This window comes from Marmota flaviventris, chromosome 2 (assembly GCF_047511675.1).
Source record: "Marmota flaviventris isolate mMarFla1 chromosome 2, mMarFla1.hap1, whole genome shotgun sequence".
Lineage (NCBI taxonomy): Eukaryota > Metazoa > Chordata > Mammalia > Rodentia > Sciuridae > Marmota > Marmota flaviventris.
Window position 1 is genome coordinate 91671218 of NC_092499.1, and position 16648 is coordinate 91687865.

Below are 16648 nucleotides of genomic sequence, written 5' to 3' on the forward strand. Positions count from 1 at the left end.
TGTGCAAGGCAAGAGCTCTACCACTGAGCCACAACCCCAGCCCTTGAAATTAATTTTATGAATGGTTTAACACATGTAACAAAGCTCTTAATTGAATAAAATATTCACCTCTATCCATTCTTGAAATATTTAAAGTCTATGTGGGGGCTGGGGATGTGGCTCAAGCGGTAGCGCGCTCGCCTGGCGTGCGTGCAGCCCGGGTTCGATCCTCGGCACCACATACAAACAAAGATGCTGTGTCCGCCGAAAACTAAAAAATAAATATTAAAAAATTCTCTCTCTCTTTCTCTCTCAAAAAAAAATTTTAAAAAAGTCTATGTGGTCCTAATTATCATTATCACTAATAATAAATAAATAAATATGTATGAAATAAAGATATACATTATTAAACCCTGCAATTCTCCAAAATAAGCAAAACCACCCAGGATACATTTTCTAATCAAGTGTAAAAAACTGAATTTTCCTCCCAAATTTAATAAGACAAATTTAAATATCTAAGAGATTTATTATTTATTAAATAACAAAAATTTACATCAAGGAAGCTACAACATAAATCTATACTATTAAGAACTACTAGAATATTATGCTAAGTGAAGTAAGCTAATCCCAAAAAACCAAAGGCCAAATGTTTTCTCTGATATGTGGATGCTGGTTCATAATGGGGGTACATGGGAGGAATGTAGAAACTTTAGATAGGGCAAAGGAGAGGGAGGGGAAGGGAGAAGGCACAGGGTAGGAAAGATAGTGTTATGAGATGGTCATCATTACCCTAAGTACATGTACGAAGACAGAAATGGTGAGCCTCTACTGTGTGTACAGCCAGAGACACGAAAAACTGTGCTCTATATGTGTACTATGAATTGACATGCATTCTGCTGTCATGTATAAGAAATAGAATAAATAATTTAAAAAAAAAAAAAGAATTATTAGAGTACTTAAAAGACACCAATCTTACTAACAAATCTTACTTACATCACAAGCACACCACTCTTGGAACATGAGTAAAATATTCTTCAATTGCATCTGTATAGCAATGGCAGCCTCCCAATCAGGATCTACTTCAATATGTTGCCCAACCTGTCTTCTGATTTCTTCCATTCCCTGTAAGAAGGTTAGTCAACATATAACCCTTTTTCTTTGCTTTTCTACTGGCAAAATATAAAATTGTTGGGATTCGTGTACATATATGCTAAAGTATTTTCACATGGTTGTTATACTAGGTCACAATACATCAGATCAAATCCCAGCTCTCAGAGGTACAGCTCAGAAGTATAACATTTGAATGCAAATACCAGCTCTGTCTGGGATTTCTTTTTGGGATCCCTAAGCAAATTATTATTAACCCCTTAATTCCTTATATACAAATTGAGAATAATAATAGCAACTACTTCATAAGATTGCTATAAGGCTCAAAAGAGATAATGCATGTAAAGTGCTTATTATACATTTATCATATGGTAAACATTCAATAAACATTAATAATAGTAGCAGTAGTAAACAAAAATTATTATTAAGGTGTATAATAACTAAGTTACTAAGATATATAGAAAGATGTGTTAAAGTGAATCAGTGTTTAAATTTTATACTAGTTTGCTATAAAATTTTTCTCTCATATAAAAAGACAACAGTTTACTAAAGGAGAATGAGAAGATGAAAAAGAAGAAGACAATTGAGATTATATTTTTTAAAATAAAATTCTCTTATGGTGTACAGAATAAGTATCATACCTGCATACAGGTAAGAATTTTCAAAAAAGATCGAAAACCTTCAAGGAACTGCATTCTTAATCTTTCCGTCCATATCGTAGGCTTGCTGATCAGGATATATCTATATCATTTCAAAAGAAAAAGAAATATTTCACTTCTCTATTTTGAAGTAATTTTAAGGTTTTCAGGATTACAGATAATGTTGACTTCTCAAAATTATGCATTCTAGGGCTGGGATTGTGGCTCAGTGGTAGAGCGCTCGCGTAGCTTGGGCGGGACCCGAGTTCAATCCACAGCACCACATAAAAATAAAGGCATTGTGTTGTGTCCATCTACACCTAAAAAATGAATATAAAAAAATTATGCATTCTAATTTCTTACAATCATTAGAAGCTCTAAGCAGAGCTAGAATAATCTGTTTATTTTATATATAGTCAGTGAAATGTGGGAATGCCCTACAAGAGGCAGATATTAAAGCTAGGCCTGACTTCTCCATACATCATGCCCTCCAAGGTTAGCCTGATTAAGTGGGCCTCAGACCAACCTAGCTTACCACAGCCAACTCTGGACAAATGACAAACAGTATAGATTTCCTAGGATTCTTCATACCCATCATCCAAAGGGCCAGCAAAAAACTTTTAGGCTTAGAAAATTTGGAAAAGATTTCCTACCTACAGTTTTTGAGAACTCAGAACCAGGAAGAAGGATCTAAGCACCTATGTCATCATGGTTTGCACATCAGAATCTACTAGTTTCAAAAAATAAACAGCAGGGCATGTTGAGTAACAATAATATAAAAAACAAAATATAATCCCAGCGGATAAGGCAGCTGAGGCAGGAGGACTGCAAGTTCAAGGTCAGCCTCAGCAAATAAGTGAGGCCCTAAGCAACTTAGCGAGACCCTGTCTCAAAATTAAAAAACAAAAAATGGGCTGGGGATATGGCTCAGTGGTTTATCACCCCTGGGTTCAATGCCCAGTACCAAAAAATAAATGAATAAATAGACATATTTTAGCCTACAGTTTACAAGATCACTATTTCTTTTAGTTAAAATTGGTTTCATATCAAATAAGAATGATGTTTATCACCAAATGACTTCTCAGGAAGCAATCATTAACAATTATTAAAAATTATTTTGTACTCAATCAAAATACATTTTTGTTATATATACCAAGTACTGTAAATATAAACATGAGCAAGACACATCCTGCCCTTAAAGTTCAAAGTAGTGAGGAAAACACATATAGTGGACACTGTAATCTAAACATAAATGCTTAAAAAAAAAGGTACAAAGGAAGTAATATAGGAACATAAAACATAAGACAACAGATGTAGAAACTATAAAACCAGGATTGTGGTTTAATTTTTCCCATTCTTTGGATATTCATTACTATGATGACTATGCATTAAAGATAATCATCAGGACCTTATCAAAGAAATAACTGAAATTTGCTAATTACCATCTAAATCTTTCTTTTAAAATAAAGGTAAAAAGGACTAAAGCTTAAAATCTGTCACAATAAACAAACGTCATCAAGGTCTTGTTGTTTTTTATATTATTGTAACTCAATATGTAGTCCATAAAACAGCAGCAATCATTACCGGGGTACTTTTTAGAAATGCAAGCTCTTGTGCTCTAATCAGACCTACTAAATAAAGGATCTGCATTTTAACAAGGTCCTTAAGATAATCAGTGCTCATTAAAATTCAAGAAGCACTGATCTAGAGTAGAGGAGAATTTACATTTTTAGTTTCTCACATAATTCATACCTGACCTCTGTAGTTTACCTACCAAGTAAAGATGCCAAAGGCAGGAAGAAGGGGAAGGGGAAGGGGAAGAAAAGCCAAGCCAAGCCAAGCCAGTATATAAAAATAGGTGGCAAAAGCAATGGGAAAGAGGGTAAAAGATTGGGAAAATAATGGAATGATCTGGTTTGAGAGCTTGTTGCATTTTTGAGAAATGGAACAAAGGAATAGGTTACAGTAATAAAAGTGTAAGGATTCCCTAGTAAAACCAAGGTTCAATGACTTCTCTTTTCTAAGTTTCATTTCCATAGTGCATTAGCAACTGAGAAACCAAATAATCCATTAGATACTGTCCATAAAGTGACTAAATTAACAGAGGCATATTAACTAAAATGAGAGAAGTAGTAATCCCTCCCTTTTATGCTTTTCTAGACAGACCTCAGTTGGAGTACTATGTTCTTTTTTTTTTTTTTGCATATAAATGGTATATATTCAACTGGAACAGGTTTAGAAGAGATGGACAAACAATTTAGAAGAAAATTTAAATACCATGAAATAGGAACAATTAAAAAAACATTTACAACTTAACCTAGAAAAAATTTGGCAGACATGAATGCTGTCTTTAAATATTTAAGTTAAACAAGAGATGATTTTGTTCTAAGTGGAAAAAGGATCAAAGTATGTTATATGTGTGTATGAATATGTGACAAAGAAATTCATTATTTTGTATAATTAATATGTACTATTGTAATAAAAGAAGAAATTCTGGAAAAACAAGTAAATGGATTAAGGGAAAACTAGAACCAGACAATGAAAGCTACAAAAAGACAGAATTCAATGTACAATAAGCTGTCTAAAAGGTGAAAGGTGCTATCCAAAATTGGAATGCACTATTTTGAGAGAATGAAAATTTCCTGAGGCAGAATAAACAGAATATCTATTACTACCAACAAATGTATATCATGGTAAGGCATAATCAGATAAGTAGAGTATATGGCTAGACTATGGAAAACTATAAATTCTGGAAAAATTTAGACTTTATTCTGAAAACTAAATTAAGTGTTTGTAGATTAAACTGGTTTAAAAGATTTCGGAAAGAAGTAGAAAATAAAAACATACATAGAATAAGACATGGCTGCAAAATTTCTACAAAATGGGCTTTAATAATCATTTGCTAAACAAAGGATATTACTCACTGGTGTTTTAAGCCAGGTTTCAGAATAGGTATGGTTGGGGATTTTTTATGTATCCTCTGAGGCTACATACTATAGTGAAATGAATAGGAGTTTTACAGATAAATAGTGGTTAAGCCCAAATTCCAGTTCTGCCACTTACTAGTTTCATGAATTAGGAAAATAAATATGATCTTCAAATCAAGATTACCTTACCTGCTTTATAAAAAATGTTACATTAAAATAAGGTAAAATAAGCAAAGCTCTTTAGCACACAGGAGTTTCAAATAAATTTTACAGGATCCTTATAAGAATGAATTACACAGTTATCTGTTGACTAGGTACTCAAAATATGTTTGTTCTCTCTAAACACAGTTATGAGACTTTTTCATGGTAGTCAGAGTCACAGGACCAAGTCCCACTCCCGCCTCCCCAGTAAAGCAGACCAAGGTTATTCACTGACTTCATGAAGATAACTTTTAAGTTCAGCCATCAGTTTTAGTTTATATGCTTTGCATAATTTGGCTATGAAACAAATTTGAATCACAAAGTTCATATGCTGATTCACTACTAAATTCATCTACCAATGTGTGCAAACTTAACAATTTTAAAGAAAAGTTTATATGCCATAATTGTGTTTTGAAATTGAGGAATGTTAAAAGGTTTTGAAGAATTTCCTTCAGTAATATCAAGGATATACTTCAAAGTTACAGAAATCTGTACTTTGTTCTTTGTTTTATATTTTTGTTTTACAGTGCTGGGGATGGAAACTAGGGCCTTGTGCATGCTAGGCAAGTGCTCTACACAGAGGTAAACTCCCAAGGCTTATTTTTAAAATAGACTAAATTATTTTGAAGTTGAATTAGAAGGCCTTTTTTCCTATCCCTCTATACCCTGAATGGTCACTAGAGGTAGATAAAATTGGAATTCTTCCATCCTTGGGACTAGAAATAAATAATCATATATGCCTTGGAGCTCTTTTTTTTTTAATTTGCCAATTTTATTTTATTATTATTTTCTGTAGTTCTGGAGATTGAACCCAGGGCCTCATACGAGGAACCACTTTACCACTGAGCTATAACCCCAACATGGAGTTTTTTTTTTTTTTTTTTTTCAATGGCAAATTAAATAAAATATATTTTGTTCTAATCTAGTCTTCTTTTCTTTTTGGCAGTACTGGAGATGAAACCTAGGGGAGCTTTACAACAGGGCTATATCCCCAGTCTTTTCATAATGAGAGAAGGTCTCACTAAGTTGCCCAGGCTAGCCTAGAATTTGTGATCCTATTGCTTCAGGCTCCCAAATCACTGGGATTATAGGCAAGTGCCACTATGCCTAGCTTTCTAATGTGTGTGTGTGTGTGTGTGTGTGTGTGTGTATGAAAAGGGGAGTTAAAAAGTCAACAGATCCTTAGCAATATGAGGCTGTACAAAGAGACTATACAAGTGGGACAGAACCACAAAATATGTGAATGGAAGTAAGTAAAAGATGTGGTAATTACAATGGAGATTCATTTGGTGACCTCAGGAGACGCCAAGTACCTGTGGCAGGAGATTTTCAATACCTTATTTACCTGATTTTAAACTCAAAAAGAAGGCTTTGGGCTGGGGTTGTGCCCAGTGGTAGAGTGCTTGCCTAGCACATGTGAGGCACTGGGTTTGATGCCCAGCACCACATAAAAAATACTAAATAAAGGTATTGTGTCCATCTACAACTAATATATATATATATATAGGCTTTACTGGTTTACTAGAGCTATGAATTTAGTTCAGTGGTAGAGCTCTTGACTAACAAACATGAGGTCCTGAGTTTAATCCCTAGCACTAAGGGGGTGGGGGGAGCCTGTACTGAAGACATTTACAGACATCCCTTGATATTAGTGGGGGATTGGTTCCAGTCCCCAACACAGTATATATAAAATGGCACAGTATTTGCACAGAACTTATCTATACATATCTACATTCTCCCATATACTTTAAATCATCTCTAGATTATCTAATATCTAATACAATGTAAATGTGTTGCAAATACTTGTTATACTGTACTGTTTAAAGAATAAGAAAAAAAGTGTACATATTTAGTACAGACTCTTATGTTTTGAGTATTTTCTATTTGAGAGTAGTTGAATAAACAGATGTGGAACCCATGGATAAGGTGGGCCAACTGTATTAACATGAAGCAGTAAGAGTCCTTTGAACTTGCCATCATTATAAAGACAATCCTGGATAATCAGAAGGATCAAAGATTTACTTATAAGACAGAGTAAATAAGCACACTGTGTTTAACAGGTGCCCTCACCTTTTGACTCACAACTTACTTTAGGTCACATATTACTGCATATACTCTTCCCAATTTGTCCTGGCTATAACCCTGGAAGTTGAATTTATTGTTCCTGTCCAAGTACTCAGGTAAAACTTCTAGCAGAGTTTCAGTAATGACAGAGATAACATTCTGTTCTTCAATAAGATGTCGAGCCTGCAGAATATTTCAAGAATATTATCTTTAGAATGAAGTCATAGTAGCATGGACTTAATTTATTCATTAACTTGGTTTGGTCAGTAATTAAAAAAAAAAAGTTTACTAAGCATTAACCACAGTCCTTAGTTTTACAGAATAGCAACTAATGAAAAGTTAGTTAAACTTAAGAATCCTTGCTAGGAATGGTGGTGCACTGCTGTAATCCCAGCAATTTGGGAGATTTGAGACAGGAGGACTGCAAGTTCAAGGCCAGTCTTTACAACTTAGCAAAACTTTCTCCAAATAAAATAAAAGGGGCTGGGGATGCAGCTCAGTGGTAGAGTGTCCCTGTAGTCAATCACCAGTACTAGGAAGAAAAAAAAGTAAAAATCCCCTAATCTCCTACTCCTCAGTAACTAGAAAACACTTGGTTGCACACTCCCAGCCTTTAAACAAGTTATCTAATAATTCATCTTCAGTAATCACATAACGGGAAAACCATAACAAAAATCTTTCATGACTTCTACTCTAGAATAGCCTCTCCTCATTCCCAGTTTAATTTCTTTTTCCTATACTTTTCTCTGGCTCTTTGAAAAGGGAAAGAAGCAAGAATTAATCAAACTACCCTGAAGAAACAGGAAAAGTAGTAGCACAAAAAGGAAGCAGAATCATCCATTGTCCTCCAGAACTATGTAGCATTATCTTACACATATGTGTGACAGGCACACTCTCTCCCTTTTTAGTTTTACCTTATTCCATAAGGTAAACTAAAGAATAAATGAAGAATAAAAACAGAGTAAAATATAAAAAAACCTGTAAAAAGAAAAGGAAAGTTTTGGTATTGAAATGACAGTCTCCTAAGTTGCTCTAGAAAGTGAGAAAGTGAGAAATAAGTTGTGGATGTTATCCGCAGAGATCAGAACATTTGGACTAGAGTAATGCCCAGTTACTTGGTCCTTGGGTACCACTAAATATACAAATGAATAACACTGAAATAGCAGTCAATTTTCCAAATGGAATTAGCCCACCTTAGTCATTATGATATTTAGTTCGATATTAAGTGAAATTCTTAAAACAAAACAAGGTTTATCAGAAATCCTGCAAAAAAGTATGTACACACAGACACACACACAAATAACTGATACATACCAGAGTAGGAACAGTAAACATCTGAACTGAGAGTGCAGTTACAGAGATACTCCTGTCATGATCATCACTGATATATTCTTTCTGCAGTTGTTTATAATACTGAAAAATATAAATGGAGTCAATTCAAAGTTACTAACAAAAAACTTTAAAAATCTCAATTTAAAAAAGGTTTTAAAATTTAAATCTCAAATTAATAAGTGCTGCAAGAATGTCTCTATCCAGAATATGACAAATATACTTCCTACTTATTGAGGCAAGATATGGCATGGTCAACAAAAATATACTAGAAAATAAAAAAAGACTAAATATTAATTCAGTTACCCAAACTACTAGTAGAGTTAGAAGATCTGCTAAAATAAAAACAAAACAAAAAGCACAGGTGAAAATGATGGAGGAGAGCAATAAATTGTGCAGTTTATCCTTTCTCCAAGCAGAATCTGGGGCAATCTTTATTTTTTTAAATATATATTTTATTTTGGGACAGGGTCTTGCTTAAGTTGCTTAGGGCCTCTCTAAGTTGCTATGGTTAGCTTTGAACTTGCGTTCCTCCTGCCTCAGCCTCCAAAGCAGCTGGGATTACAGGCGTGTGCCACCATGTCCGGATGGAGCAATCTTGAATACTTTCTACTCCAATGGTATAGGACAGGGGATACATTCAAAGTATTTAACAACTGATATGATCCAGAAAACCGACAAATTAGATTCAACCTAGCCTTAAATGGAATGCATGCCAACTTTTAAACTTTTTATCCTTATGCAAATGAACTGGAAATCAACCCCGACATATTAGAACAAATAACAGACATAGCTGTATATTGAGCATCTAGTATGTCTAAGCACAGAATTGGTTACCAAACTTAAGATATTTAATTTTACCTCCCAGAATTCCCACAGAATTTAAGAGATTAAATGCTGTACCAACAATATATCATCTAAATTGACAGATTAAAAAAAAATTAAAAATAAATTTAAAAATAAATAATAAATAAATAAATTGACAGATTATCTTTTATATAAGAAAATATAATTTCAGCTAGGGATGTAGCTCAGTAGTACAGTCCTTGTCTAGCATGCATGAGGCCTTGGGTTCAATCCCCAGGAAAGAAAGAATGAAAAAAAGAAAGAAAATAAATTTCATTCCAGAGCACACATACAGTCCAACATTCTATCTCTAAAGAGTTTTATAAGTACAGTTTTTCCATCTTCAGTTACCATTGCTTCCCAAGATTAACACATGCATCAAATGTTACAATATGCTTATAAAATCCATATAACACAGGTATCTCATCTCATTATTATTTGCCTAATAACAATTATTTTCCTCTCTGCTTCCAATTCCATTCTGGGTCCTATCTCTGCCATATCCTAAGCTTTATAGAACTGTCTGCAACTTAAAATCAGAAGACATCAACAAATATTTATTGTATATTTTTGTATAAGGCAAAGTAGAAAATTCAAAGTCCCTGCTCTGTGTAACCCTACAATCTAACTTGCAAGATAGACAAAAATATATAACAATATAAGGGATATATATAACATGCCAGGTGTAGTAGTGTACACCTGTAATCCCAGCAGATCTGGAGGCTGAGGCAGGAGGATCACGTGTTCAAAGCTAGCCAAGCAACAGCCAGTAAGTAACTCAGTGAAACCTTGTCTCTAAATAAAACACAACAAAGGTCTGGGGATGTGGTTCAGTGGTTGAGTTCCCCTGAGTTCAATTCCCGGCACCACCAACCCCCCCCAAAAAAGGATATATATCAAGCAACTTAAAAAGCTCTAAGTTTTAAGTTTGTTTTAGCCTCAGGTAAGGATAACTTTTGCCATTTAATTTCTGCTGCCTTTAGTATGCATATCTTTCCTGCCATTTCCTTCAATTAATTACTGCTACTCGTTACAAATTTTACTAATAGCAAATAAATGACCAAAAAGAACAAATGTGTGGGACTGGGGTTGTGGTTCAGTGGTAGAGCACTCGCCCAGCATGTGCAAGGTCCTTGGTTCGATCTTCAGCACCATATAAAAATAAATAAATAAAATAGAGGTATTGTGTCCAACTACAACTAAAAAAAAAAAAAACAACAAAAAAAAAAACAAATGTGTGAATGTGATAACTGCCCTTTGCTTGGCTCTTTCGTCATTTTCCAAACCTATCTCCTGTTCTGCTGTTTCTATACTACCAAGTGCCATCTGTAAAAATATTTATTTAACATAAAATATTAAACTTTTGACAAAGAAATTAATCAAAAAATTCAATTCTTTTGAAACATAATTATTCCTTTGCTTCTCTTAGTCATTTATAAAACTTCTACTTCTGTTTATTGATTTCTATATATAAAAAGCAATTACCTTCACAAATTCCATGGCAAAGAGTTTTTTGTAGTCCATCTCCATAAAAAAACTGCTAAAGATCAATTCGTGAAGGATCTTACGGGCACCTATAGATCATTTGGAGTCAGGAGATAAGAGGATATCAGCAAAATGAAAGCAAATTATTCCATCCATTAGAAGTGAGAAAATATTACAAAAATATTTCACATGTTAATAGCCTTCAAGGACAATTATAAATAGCATTTATTGAAGTGGTACTAATATAGTAAAATTTAAAATACAACCATATACTGCATTTTCTTTTTCTGCACTTCTTCCACCACCTCATCTTACTTTATCCTTTCAATTTTTTCATTCATTTTCACTCAGAACTACTCTTACTTTGTACTTTTCCTTCACCTTACCCTTTCTCTCATCCTTTACTTTTTGTTAATTGAGATTTTTGAAATGAAAACATAGCTGTTGAGAGCCACAGCCGAAGGGGCCCACAGCGGCCCCAGCAACTTCTAGCTGATTGGCTCCTCTGCCGTGATGCTCATTGGGCTGTTTCCCCCGCCCTTTCAGACTAGGGAGCTGCTCATTGGGGGACTTTTTTTGGCTCCGCCCACGCAACCCAGCCAATGGCCTCAAGAGCAGGAGGAGTGGGGGAGGTTGAGAGGCTTGTGGGAAGCCGGTAGTGGCAGTTGGGCTCTGAAGGTTTTTCCTGAGGAGCTGTTTTGTTTGGCCTGTGTGGTTCTAAAAATAAAGTTCGTTTCTTTTGACAAGTGGCTCCTGAATTGTGCCCAGCCAGACTGCAGCACATAGCTGTAATAAACACATTATTACATGAAAATATATACCCACTTTTAAAAAACTGGCCCTGATTAAATGAAAAGGTACTGTAATTAAAAGGCAACATCCTTAGTTTCAACACAAATACAAATTGGATAAATATACCTTCATATAAGTAGCAAAAGCAAAGGTCTATTTACCTTTGTAAAGCTTTGCATCCCAAAGCATCAACCTGCTAATGAGACATGGATTCTCAGAGCCAGGTTCTTCTTTAAGGCATGCTTGGCAAAAGATTTGCCTAAAGTCACCTGTAAATAAAAGAAGTCAGATATATTTATTTATTTATTTTTTAAAGAGAGAGAGGAGAGGGAGGGGGAGAGAGAGAGAATTTTTTAATGTTTATTTTTTAGTTTTCGGCAGACACAACATCTTTGTTTGTATGTGGTGCTGAGGATCGAACCCGGGCCGCACGCATGCCAGGCAAGCACGCTACCGCTTGAGCCACATCCCCAGCCCAATTTTTATTTTTGATTTCTCCGTAAAAGTACATTTCCTATAATAATATATGAAAGACTAACATTAATCCTCCTATGCTTGATGTCAAAAATAATTCTGCCATCATCAAAAACTTGAAAGCCAATAAACAATATTATTTTATATTATGCATTTAAAATATATTATTTATGCATTTGAAGTGTAATCCTGACAATAAAAACAGATACTTGACAAAAAAAATTATTTTAAACCTAATGACATTTAAAAATTTATGGTTATAAAAACTCAACAGTTTATTAGAAATAAGAAAAAACAGTCTGCATGCTTACTTGAATAGCTCATAATTTTGTTCATCCAGGAACCAAGACGCAAAGCAAATTTCTGATGAGCCATAACCTCAGAGTGCAGTACTTCTACATGAAGTGGATGTTGAGAGACATTTTCTGAATGGCTCTACAAATAAAAGGTACATTGAAAAAAAAAAAAAAGCTAGTATGTAAATTTTGCTTTCAGCTAAACAATCTATTCTTTAAAATAATAATCATCATCATCACCATATACCCATGCCATTACCAAATTTCTGAGTCTAAGCATCCTGATCCTATCTTTACTTAGGTGTCAAACCACTTCAACAATATCAAACCACTTCAACAATATAGTCATTCTACTTGTCCTACTTGGGCTCTTATAAATGTGTATAGTCCTCTTAAAAGTCTTGATTATCAGTCTCGGTTTCTCATTCAGAAAGTTACCTTTATATCTTCTTTTGCTTCCTGGCAAGTGGCATAAGCACCTGCTTTAACAGCCCGACGACCCTAATTATAGACAAAAATGAGAATTAGGTAGTGGAATGATAACCACAATCCATATGTAATATATTGCCCACAGATCTAATGAGCTGTCAATTCTAAGTAATTGGCGGACTAAAAGTTCAAGATTCTAGGATAATACATAATACATGCTTAATACCTTTTTGAAGCATCTGAACCTCCAAAAGAGAATTCTATAATTTAGTGTGCTGGCTAGTTCTTTACTTATTATAGTGTATTTCCTATTTTTATCAGGTAATAATAACTTAGGTTTACTAAACTCCTACTATAAGTTGTAAATAAATAAATTCATATTTTCATGAATGAATTTAGAGCTTTTCAACATAGATTCTATTAATATACTTGTCATCCATTAATGGTGTGAATGGGCTAATGATTCCTCCACCCCTGGAGTGAGCTAAATAAGGTCTATATAGGAGTTCCTGGTAACTCAATCTTTTATTTACCTATAAAATTTTACCATTTTCTATATGTGCCATGTGAAAAGGATCAGAAAGCACTATCTTCCTCATTTAACCTTTATAATCATCTTATAAGGAAGGTATCCCTATTTTAGCGAGAACACCAAGACACAGAAAGATTAAGTACTTTCTCTTCAAATCCAAAAGTTAATAAATGGTAGATCCAGATATCAATTACAGGCAGTCCATTTCCACAGTACATACTTCTAACCATCTTACAATATTCCTTCTTCAGCTCCTTAGTATATGTGGTAAGAACAGACGCTAGGCATGGTGATGCACGCCTGTAATCCCAATGGCTCTGGAGGCTAAGGCAGGAGGATCACAAGTTCAAAGCCAACCTCAGCAATTTAGTGAGGCTCTAAGCAACTTAGTGAGACCATGTCTCAAAATAAATATAAAAAGGGCTGGGGACATGGCTCAGTGGTTAAGCGCCCCTGGGTTCAATACTGGGTACAAAAAACAATACACCAAACAAACAAACAAAAAACAACAACAAAAAAAACCTACCCAAATATATTAAAGTGTCAATTACACCAGTTAAGGCTGCCATGACAATGAAAAAAAAATGCACAAAAAACAAAGTTATATGAAATTTATTTTAAAAAGAATAAACAAAATAACCTAAAGCAGTGGATCTCAAAATAAACAGGGACACTGGGAATATTTCACATGCAACAGGTTGCCATGGCTCCTTATCAACAAAACAAAAAATAACAGATGTTGGCAAGGATGTAGATAAACTAAAGCATACATGTACACTGCTAGAAGAAATATAAAACCGTACAGTTGCTGTGGAAAAAAGTATGGCAGTTCCTCAAACACTTAAACATAAAATTCCCATTTGATCTAGTAATTCCATTTCTGGATATATAACCCAAAGAACTGGAAGTAAAGGCTCAAACCAATATTTGTATGATCATGTTCATAAAAGCATTATTACAAAAGCCAAAAAGTGGAAATAATCTGTGTCCATCAATGTATGAGCAAAATGGGGTACATGTATACAATGGAATATTAATCAGCCTAAAAAAGGAAAGAAATATTGTCGTATGCTACAATATGAATGAGCTTTGAGGGCATTATGCTAAGTGAAATAAACCAAAACACAAAAACACAAACACTGCATGATCCCAATTATAAATCTAAAACTGTCAAATTCTTAGAGTAGAATGGTGTCTGCCAGGGACTTGTAGGAGCATTGTTCAGTGGATACAGAGTTTTACCGTTATAAGATAAAAATGTTCTTAAGAGATGTGTTGCACAATGATGTGCACACAATTAACACCACAGTATTGTATACATAAAAAAGGTTAAACAGTAAATTTTATGTTATGTGGATTTTGTCATCATTACATTTTTTTAAATGACAAAATAATGGGGGGGAGGTGAAGATGGAAGTATATCATTTGAAGAAAGGCAGATTTTTTTTTTTGAGAGAGAGAGAGAACTTTTTAATATTTATTTTTTAGTTTTCGGCGGACACAACATCTTTGTATGTGGTGCTGAGGATCGAACCCGGGCCACACGCATGCCAGGCGAGCGCGCTACCGCTTGAGCCACATTCCCAGCCCCAGATTTTTTTAAATACATGGGCATTTCTTTCTTCTTCTTTCTCCTTCAATGAATGGATGGATGGATATTTATTTATTTATTTATCTGTTTGTTTGTGGTGCTGAGAATCGAATCCAGTGCCTCACACATGCTAGGCAGCACTCTACCACTGAGCTATGACCCTAGTGCAATACATGGGCATTTCTTTCCCCTCCTTTTCCCATCTTTTTTTTTTTTTTTTAAATAATGTTGATACTAGTCTCTAGATTTTATATATATATATATATATATATATATATATATATATATATATATATATGTTATTTAGTTGCAGATAAACACACAGTATCTTTATTTATTTTTATGCAATGCTGAGGATCAAACCCAGTACCTCACATATACAAGGCAAGTGCTTTACCACTGAGCTACAGACCCAGTCCCCTTTTCCCATCTTTTTAATTTAGTAGGCTTGGGCTGGCCAAAAACAAACAAACAAAAAAACCTTTTCAACTAATTATAATAGGTATATACATGTACAACTATACATCTTTACAGATTTATAAAACAGACTAATTGCAATACAGCCTATCTGGCCAACTTTTTTTTTTTTTTTAGTTTTATATGCCTACCTTATCTCATGTTTTATTTTTCCTTATCAATGAATTTTTTTTTTAATTGTTGGGGGGGGGGAATGGGAGGAGGAAATGGTGGTAGGAAAAGGGATAAATAAGACAAAGACACTGGAAGACCTAGATCTTTCCATTACATTTGAAAACGAACAAATTCCAGGTCCATACCTTCCCAAGCCAACTCATCTCATGGGGTTACCTACTTCTTAGAGTCCTAGGATCATGCTAGCTCACAGTAATTCTACAGGAATAATACACCCTGATATTTACAATATTCACCAAGATTTTCTCTTACAATCTGCAATGTTAATTTTGTATGTAAGATGGCAAAATGTGAATTGGGAAAGAGCATCATTGCATCTTTAAAATCTTTTTGAATGTTTCTTTCATAAGAATGACAGAGAATGATCTTCTGAAGGCAGAGAACAATCTGACTCATCTTTATATTTCCTCTAAAGACTGTATAAATATTAAGGGCAGCAGAATACAACAGAAAGGCAGCAGAATACAACAGACGCTAGTATGGCAGTATGTATAAACGTGACTGTATAACCAATGTAATCCTGCAATCTGTACACGTGGGAAAAATAAGAATTCATACCCCATTTGAATCAAATGTATGATATATGATATGTCAAGATCATTGTAATGTTTTGAGCAACTAATAAAAAAAAAAGACTGTATAAATATTTAGTGAACTGACTGAGTACCATATTTTAAGAGAGTCTTTGACAAGGTGACATTTATCCAAGGAAAGCAGATGAAGAGAAGGAAAGTTTGACCAGACTGAGCTTATTATCACAAGATAAACAGCCAAAAAAAGAAGAAGAAAGCAGAAATAGTAAATATGAAATTATAGATTTACTAAACTACTTCATGGGCTGCCATCTGAAAACAAAAGGTCTTTTGGGAGTTAGTTTACATGGAGACAGATTTTGACTGAACATGGAAATAAATTCTTCTATGAATGTGTTGTTCAACAGAACCAAACTCTCTAAGTATTCAAGCAGTAGTTAGAGGACCACTGGATAGGGATACTGTATTCTCAATACAGGGGTAGGCAATTTCAGTTGTTTCAACTTTTTTTCTTTCTTGTATGTTAATACTCACTTTATCAGTAAACAAATACCTATAAGGACAAAAACAAAACATTTTTTTTTCCCTTAAGAAGAGTACTGATGGTGCTGGGATTGTGACTCAGAGGTAGAATGCTTGCCTCTCACGTGGGAGGCCTGGGTTCAATCCTCAGGACCACATAAAAATAAATCAATAAAATAAAGTTATTTGTCCATCTACAACTTAAAAACTTTTTTTTTTAAAAAAAGAAGAAGGGTATTGAGGGCTAAGTTT

At 34.2% G+C, this 16648-nt stretch overlaps 1 protein-coding gene across 2 annotated transcripts in view; it reads right to left on the minus strand.

The window, feature by feature from the left end:
- Nucleotides 1-16648, minus strand: part of Ubr1 (ubiquitin protein ligase E3 component n-recognin 1) — a 143308-nt gene that overhangs the window by 76284 nt on the left and 50376 nt on the right. For both annotated transcript variants that reach the window (XM_071608165.1, XM_027926017.2), the window contains exons 7-14: nt 12577-12639; nt 12154-12277; nt 11530-11637; nt 10577-10665; nt 8231-8329; nt 6942-7099; nt 1728-1827; nt 973-1101 (exon numbers count right to left, since the gene is read on the minus strand). In XM_071608165.1, the coding sequence (XP_071464266.1) occupies nt 973-1101; nt 1728-1827; nt 6942-7099; nt 8231-8329; nt 10577-10665; nt 11530-11637; nt 12154-12277; nt 12577-12639 (870 nt within the window). The remainder of the gene's footprint in view (nt 1-972; nt 1102-1727; nt 1828-6941; nt 7100-8230; nt 8330-10576; nt 10666-11529; nt 11638-12153; nt 12278-12576; nt 12640-16648) is intronic.